The sequence below is a fragment of the Myotis brandtii genome, unplaced genomic scaffold, assembly GCF_000412655.1.
Source record: "Myotis brandtii unplaced genomic scaffold, ASM41265v1 scaffold471, whole genome shotgun sequence".
In the NCBI taxonomy this organism is placed as follows: domain Eukaryota; kingdom Metazoa; phylum Chordata; class Mammalia; order Chiroptera; family Vespertilionidae; genus Myotis; species Myotis brandtii.
In genome coordinates, this window is record NW_005367989.1 from 2,013,597 (window position 1) to 2,022,372 (window position 8,776).

Genomic DNA, 8,776 nt, shown 5'->3' on the forward strand with positions numbered 1-8,776 from the left:
GGGCCCCCCACACCCCCCCCCCCCAGTGCACAAATTTCGTGCACCGGGCCTTTGGTATTTTATAAAACATGCTAAAAGGATTTCTTAAAATTTCACATGAAAACATATTACTTGCTTTAAAGTTAGTCCCTTTTCCCCATAATGCTATAACTAAACTTAGTTAGTTATCACATTATAATTGTCATTCTCAAGTTTGTCAATTTTTGTCAATCTTTCAAAAGATTTCCTCTCCTACATTCATTGTAAATGCAGCCCAAACTCTACACACAGGGTATCTTTGCTCAAAAATACACATTGACAATATGTTAGAACATTTTTTAACAAGATTTTTTCATGGTCAAAGAGAATATATTAAAATATCCTTATTTTGTTAGTATTTGATTAAATTTTTTAGAATATTGCTTCTCCTTATGGACTGAAAAGAAAAACCCAGTTTGCATGTAAAATGAGATGAAATCATTGTCTCTAAATTGCTTTCCAGACTTAACCACAAGTTTAACTAACTTATAGCTTGCTTATTAATCTAAAAATCAAAGGCCAAAAAAATGATTGCATCAATAAAGAGAATTAGTCTTAAATTATAACTAACTGGAATGGGAAAATATAATCAGGAAAAAAAAACATTTAAAAAAACAGTGATAAATCATATTTGATCACTATAGTAAGGTTCAACTATTAGCTATCAAAAGGCTTGATAATAACCAATTAACAGGTTCACTAAAGCCATTAGGAGAGGATAAATTGACCTTTTTATTTTACACAAATTTCCACAATGTAGTAAAATAATTTCCTCTCCCCCTTTGTTCCATTATTGGCCTTATCTTTTTTTTTATAAATTTCATAAAATTAACTTAATTAAACGCCATTTAGGCAGTTATTAGACTCTTAGAATATGCTCCTTTCTAAATCAAGAGTTCTGCTCTAGGAGAGCTCATTAACATATTTGACAAAAAATTCCAATATACAAATTTGACAAAGTATATAACTAGTATATTTTTACAATGAATAAATTGAGTGGTATTATATGTTAAAGTTCAAGATCTATGGAACAAACTTAAATTAGTGACAGATGAAGATTTTACTTACATTTGTAACAGCTATAGCATTTTTATCATAGTATTTCTTCTTTTCGTATTTATCTCTGATGAAAAATTCCACTGCTCTGAAAACAAATAACTTAAGGAAAAGCATGAGCTCAGTGGCATGTACACGCCCTTTGATTCATTCCTCTCCACAAAGTTTAAATTCTAAATTCATTTTTCCTACTCCTCAGTCCATGTTTTCCTCTCACACTATTTCTATAACTAAACTCTATAATCTACTTTTCTTTCTACCAAAAAAGTTGGTCTCTTTCAAGAAATTTCCCCCAACCAACAAAACCACTCAACCCAATTCTAGAAAGGAAAGTAACTGTATTTATCAATTCCATGATATTCCTAAGCTCAACTCCATCTTCACCAAACTCTAAACTCAATTAAGGTTCATTTTGGATTTTCAGTATAAAGAAACTAATCAGTACCCACAGTATACCAGACATTGTGTGTTGTCCATAGTTTCTTTCCTTTAATCCTTCCACAGCCCAGTAATGTGTATATTATTATTTTCACATCATAGATGAAGAATCAGGAACTTGGAAATATCAAACGATTGAGACTGTACTACTTATATTTTTTCCTAATATACATGCTGCCTCTAAGTGGTGGCCAATTTTTTTTCTCCTCCAAATCTGAGAAATGGGGGAGAAGTCAAGAAGCTAAAGCCAAGATTACTGCTATTTAATGTTTTTGAAGGTGGCTAAATTAGCCTTTCCTGTTGATGGAGTGAGCCACTTCTAGTGGGATTTGAGAATTGGGGGTTATCTGATATTGATGACTTTTCTTGCCACTCAATTACTGCTTTATCACTAAATGGAAATTCTTCCATCAAGGATTCTTAACCTTTTTAGTACCATGAACCCCACAGGTAAAACCTGTGGACTCCTTTCTGTGACTCTTAATGCATAAAATAAAATACATATACTTATGAAGGAAATGAATCACTCTGAAATACAATCTCTGTGGATCCCCAGGTTAAGACAATCTTCTGTTCAAAAGAAAAGTTACCTAAAGCAGTAAAACAATATATTTCAGTCAATAAATAACTCCATATTAGAAGTTAACAAAAGCCTTTCAAAAACTGACAGTTGAGGCAATAGATAATAGAAAGAGTTGACAGATCACTACTCAGAGGATATAAAAGAGTTGAGGCATTATGAAAGCACTCAAAGGCCTTTCATAATGGCAAGACAGGAAATCTAAACATTCAATTTATTAAAATAAGCAAAATGACTGAAGCTGACTTTTAAAGATAGTTTTCTACAACCTATGTCAAAGGCACTTTACATCATCTTTTTTTTCTCCTCTTAACCTATAAGGTAAGTGCCATTTACATCTAAAACTGGGGCACAGAAAGTTTTAGAAGTTCTCTGGGATTCTACTAGTACAATACAAAGGAGAGTTGTGATTCAAAACTAGGAATGTCTGATATCCACCTTTTCAGAATGTTATTGGTCAACACAAGTTCATTTGTGAATCAGTCTGTTAATTTCTGGTAATGATAATACATGCTTTAAAATCTAAAGAAGAATGTCAATTTGAAGGGCACCTTTATTTTCAAAGTAGCCTTGGCGACCCTTTCAAGTGTAAAGTGCCGGGGTTGCTAAAAGACTGCTTATTTAGGTATATGAGCATTTTGGCAGCCAATTTTATACCAAAAATTAACAAGTGTGCCAAGATTTTCATAAAATGCAATGTTATATTTACATAAATTGTTTTACATGTGTATCAGCTAAATGTTAAGTTTTGTCATAATTATAAATCTAAATTTATATTATGTTTTTCTAACAAAAAAAAGATGAAACGATCAAAAAAGCTGGCCCTTTGTGGATGAACTGAGCAATTTTCATTGTAGAGACAACTTTTATCTCCACAAATGGGAAGAAGAAAAAAGAACATACATACTGTGAACAATAAGAGGTCAACACCTCATACAAATATGACCATAATTTGTAAATGCTTTAGAAGTAATCACATTTAATTTGAAAAATCAAATAAGCATTCTTCTTCTAGGGTGCAGACTAATGTTTCCAGTTACTAAATGGGTATCTCTAAGTATGTGTCCAACACACACCTCAACCTGCCCAAAGTAATAAAGCACGGCTCATTATCTTTCATTTCGAACCCTTAAACTTTCATTGGTACTGAATTCCTTCTCTCCACTGAATTTCACAGAACCTTAGCCAACCTAGAAGATCTGGGGTCATCTCAGTATTTTTCTCAGAAACAAAGCCAATCTAAACCTAACCCAACTGTTCCTACTCCCAAATTTCCTTCGAATCTTTCCAATTGCCTGCTCTCCATTTTCAATGTCACTATTTAATTTATATCTTGTTATTACTCACTTCAGGGCTATACTAAGTATTCTACATGGTCTCTCTGACTCCAAGATCTCCTTCAACTAATCTTCCTTGTGGAGAAGTTAATGTTTTCAATGTTTCTCCTGCTTCAAAATCCTTCGAGGTTTTTCAAATCCTTCAACCCGTTTAGGCCAATGAAATGAGGTCTAAACTGCTCTATATAGCATTAAAAATTCTTCATAATTTGGAAAATAAGCTTCTACTGCCACTTAACCCACAAAGCAAATCTTGTCACATCAAAACCTTAAAATGTTATGTTTCTTCACACTTTAATACTTCTCATACAATTTTTATGTCTGAAATGTACCTCCCATTCTTACCCTAGAATCTTGCTATAATAAAAATAGCCTTGGATACCAGATTGCTAAATTTGTGGGAAGGAAGTGGGGAAGCAGAAACAGAAGAAGTCAAATACAAATACTAATTTTTTTTAATATAACTTAAAGGATTTCTACATAAATATGAAAATATATATATAATGACTTGTATCTCATGTGTGAAAAGATCATCTTTTTTTTTCACTGTTTGACCATACAAACTGTTTTGGTACACAAGTGGATAACATATAACTAATATATAACTCATTTTTAAGAAACTATATTTTACTGCAAATATCACCTATGGATAGAATCACAAATACCTACAATGAATTAGATATTAATATTTATAGAGCAGCACAACTTTGATGTTGCTTTCTCAAACTTCAATATGAGTTTAAGAAATCCTACAGAATCAAAAGTTTATCTTTAGCAACTGTGAAAACATCCTAATTAAAATGCCTTTGAGAAAATATTCTATTCATTCATTAGAACAGATTTGTAAAGTAAACACAGTTGTGCAACCTATGCAAATATGGAATGTCAGTAGTGAATATCAGCATAAATTACTTCAGTACTCCACTTACACTAAATATGTAATTTGCCATTTAAATGTATACATGCCAAACTACTTCACATAAATATAATTACAATATAAAGGTGATCAAAAAAAATCCCTTTGGAAAAGATTTTTTTAAATATTCACGATATAAACAAATAAATCTCTAATAAACAGTCTAAAACAGTGATGGCGAACCTTTTGAGCTCGGCGTGTCAGCATTTTGAAAAACCCTAACTTAACTCTGGTGCTGTGTCACATATAGAAATTTTTTGATCTTTGCAACCATAGTAAAACAAAGATTTATATTTTTGATATTTATTTTATATATTTAAATGCTATTTAACAAAGAAAAATCAACCAAAAAAATGAGTTCGCGTGTCACCTCTGACACGCGTGCCATAGGTTCGCCATCACTGGTCTAAAATAAACTCTCCAATCAAGAGGTGAAAATCACAGCCCTGTCCAGGAAGCGCTGTTGCTTAGAACATTGGCCCAATATGCCAAGGTTACAGTTTGATCTCCAGTCAGGGTAAATACAAGAAGCAACCATTTAAATAAGTGGAACAACAAATTGATCCTTCTTTCTCCCCACCCCCTCAGAATAAATAAATAAATAAAATTTTAATGAAAAATAAAAGAAATAGAGATCAATCAAGAAGAAAAGGTATAATATTTTATACTTAGTAATAATTACATAAAAATACTACATAGATCATGTATTACCAGATTCCTACCAAAATTTACTACATATAAAGCACAGCCCAGGACAAAGCAAGTATTTTATTTTTAATGAGCAACAGTATGATAAAGTTCACATCTTCCACATCTTCCTCAGCACAGTTAAATATGAACTATAAAAATAAGTTCATTCTTTACAAACCCACAATAAAGAAGTATTAAAGGATACTGATCTGTCTGTGGTCTTCGAAAGTTCTCTGGAAGATTGGCTTCATAGAGTAGTCTTGCTTTAGTATTTCCCATATCCTGCATGCACTATAATAAAAACAAAAATCAAGTATTTGCATTATTCACACGAGCATTTAAAAGTAATTCCTGCCTGGCCAGTGTGGCTTAGTGGATGAGTGTCAACCTATGAACCAGGAGGTCATGGTTCAATTCCCAGTCAGGGCACATACCCAGGTTGCAGGCTTGCCCTCAGTGTCAGACGTGCAGGAGGCAGCCAATCAATTATTCCCTCTCATCATTGATGTTTCTATCTCTCTCTCCCTCTACCTTCCTCTCTGAAATAAATCTATCTATATAAAACCCTAATATGCAAATGGACCAAACAGCAAAACGACAGTCGCTATGATGCACACTGACCACCACGGGGCAAACGCTCAACGCAGGAGCTGCCTGTAGGCCCCAAATGGCGGCAGTGCCGGGGTCCGGGGCCGGCGAGTGGATGGCACCAGACCAGCCAAGGTGGGTGCAAGTGGGGCCCCAATCACCCCGCCAGTCACCCCACAGATCGGCCCTGATCGCCGCCCAGGCCTAGGGACCCTACCCGTGCATGAATTTCGTGCACTGGGCCTCTAGTAAAAATTTTTTTAAAAAGTAATTCCTATACACACACACACATATATCCATATACATACACACATATATACATATACAAGGCAACATTTATTTCCAGTAAATATACTTCTCTTTAAAAAATAATCTAAATCACAATTATGAAAGTACTATGTTCAAAATAAAAACATATTTCTAATCCTTCACATTTTTTTCAACATATATGGATCCATAGTTTTCTAATGCCTTTTTCTGTGCATATAACAGCATCTTCATTTATACTATTTCCTACAAGTGAATTCCTAGGGTTGTTCATGTGCAGTATATTGTTTTAAATATACTACTTGAACAACACTACCATTTTCAAAGTAAAAACTCAAGATCAAATTTTCTTTGTTTTGATTTTCAAAATACTCTGGGGTTTCATGATTTATACTCAAGATCACTATGGAAAGGAGATAAAAGAGAAATAGTGCTGACCTAGAACTCTACATAAGTGGATTGATATCTTTGGAGTTATTAACTTCTTTGAGATTTTGCTGAAAGCTATGGATCTGCTCCCTACCAAACAAACAAAACAACTGTGCCCAATGGCCAAATTTTACATACAAGTTCAGGAGTTCATAGAACTTCATCCCTAAAATCTATAAACCCCAAGAGTTTTTGATAATAATTTCAATCAGTTTAATTACATTTCAGTATCATCTATGAGTAAAGACTAGCCAAACAGTACTTCCTGGATAGTCTATTACATTAGAAACTAAATTAACATTTACAAACAAAGCATTATTCTATTATTATTTTACATTATTTACATATGGCTTGAGTCCCTTAAAATGTTTTAATTGGTAGAAAAACCCGTTTTTATAATTCCTTTTATTTTTCTGGTTTCCTGGACATCCCCTCTACCCCTCAGCTCTCCCTTCTCCCCCCCCCCCCCCCCCCCCCCCCCCCACATCCTGGAAAAGACAATTCAGATTTAACAATTATTGAATGCTGACCCTGAGTTGTAGGCCTCAAGGATACAAGGAGTTTATCTTCCTTCAAATAAAAAAACAGTGACATTTCTTCCAACTGAGAGTTTTAAGGTATGCAAAATACTAATATACCCTAACTTATGGCTCTCTACTCCACCCCACCTCAACATACATATTCTCTCAAATTAAACTTGATTTTTAAGTCATTCTTCTAGAGACAATGAGAAAGTGAAGTAATAGGGGGCTGGGAAATATAAGGGAATAGTAAACCAAAAAGTAATTTTTGTGTGTTTATTTAGTTTTAGAGAAGAAAAAAACAGAGGCTAAGGCAAAATAAACCCAGGCTTCAAAAGTGTATCCGATGCTAATAAAATATCATATGTCAACTATAATTTTAAAATAATTTTTTTAAGTATATGAGATGAGGAAGATTGTATAAAGTGAACTGACAAAACAGGGTCAGAGGACTATATTACATTATGACACACCCTACCTGGAAGTTAGTTATGCATAGAGCTAACATGTAATTCTGTGTGGCAGGAGAAGAGTTGAGAAATTTTCAGTATAGCGTGTTCTTTTTGAAAAAAAGAAAAAACATTTCCCATCTCAAATATTCAAATGATGCTGAATCTTTGTGCCATGGTGGGAATTTGAAAGTAGAGTAGAGATAATCAAGATAATAAAGACATTAAACAATTAGAAAAAATTAGACCAAGAAAAAATAATTTCTTAATTGGCACCATATATGCAATGAAGCATAAAGTAACTTAGAAACAGCTCACAAAAACTATGAAAGTAAAAAAATTTAAAAAGTTTATCAAGCAAACAAGAATACATGGAAATTTTAACAAAAAAATTAGTAAGACTAAAAACAGGATCTACTAAGACATGCCACATCTCATTGACCGTTACATTTTTCTTCATATTTTAACATGTATGAAATAGTAATTTATCTTATAATTGATGTTATCTATAATAAATAATTTTTTTCTTATTAGTCTGTAAAATGGAGTTGTACTTTACAATCAGCGATATCTTATATTCAATGATAGGACTATACACATTATATATATTCTTTAATGTAGGTCATTACACTTTTTTGGCAAAAAAAATATTTAGGAATAAGGCATACGTGTACATTATACCAAACTAATGTTGTACTAGGGATGCTATCCATCACAATTAGGAGGGGGAAAAAAGAGGTATAAAATCTGAAAGGGAGTAGTGATGTGAAATAGTATGTCATTTCTACAAGAGACCACTACAAAAAACTGACTGGGTGCAGGTGCATGGGTGTGTGGTTGTTAGTTGGGACAGGGGGAAACAATGATTCAATGACATCACCAATGTAGAAGGATCATTTTGTAAGAAGGAAGATATTAGTGAGCTCAGATAATATCTAAAAAGTAGAATACAGCAGAAGGAAAGTCAGCAATGAAAATTTCAGTAGAGTTAGAAGAGTAAACAATTTGGAGATTAAAACCAGGGAAAATAAACAATAGGAGAGGGCATTTTGAGGAAGTAATAGGAGTATGGTACAAACTAGTTGTTCGAAAGTATCAAGACACTACAGGTAAGGGCCCTATAGAACACTTTAGAAAATTTATTCTATTGGTCTTGAAGAGCAAACTCTGTTGTCTGGTAATCAGCAGAAAATAATAAAACCATTCTAATGACTACAATGATAAACATTACCTTCAATACTTTATTTTTATATATAAACTAGAGGCCCGGGGCATGAAAATTCATGCACTGGAGGAGGGGTCCCTCAGCCCAGCCTGCCCCCTCTTGCAGTACAGGAGCCCTCAGGGGCGGGAGGCAACCTGGTGATCAGGGGAAGGCGACGCCCCCATCACCCCTCTGTTGCTGCCACTGCCGGCAGCACAAGCCTCGGCCGGCCCTGGTTACCTGAGCCTCGGGCGGCCCTGGGCGGCTGGGCAGCTGCCATCCG

The 8,776-nt window shown here is 34.1% G+C and overlaps 1 protein-coding gene across 8 annotated transcripts in view; it reads right to left on the reverse strand.

Annotated features, from left to right (window-relative positions):
• Positions 1 to 8,776, reverse strand: part of SMAP1 (small ArfGAP 1) — an 87,448-nt gene that overhangs the window by 49,694 nt on the left and 28,978 nt on the right. For 7 of the 8 annotated variants that reach the window (XM_014547348.1, XM_014547356.1, XM_014547352.1 and 4 more), the window contains 2 exons: positions 5,241 to 5,326; positions 1,087 to 1,162 (listed from right to left, as the gene is read on the reverse strand). The exons of the other annotated variant lie outside the window; for it this stretch is intronic. In XM_014547348.1, the coding sequence (XP_014402834.1) occupies positions 1,087 to 1,162; positions 5,241 to 5,326 (162 nt within the window). The remainder of the gene's footprint in view (positions 1 to 1,086; positions 1,163 to 5,240; positions 5,327 to 8,776) is intronic. 8 annotated transcript variants of the gene reach the window in all.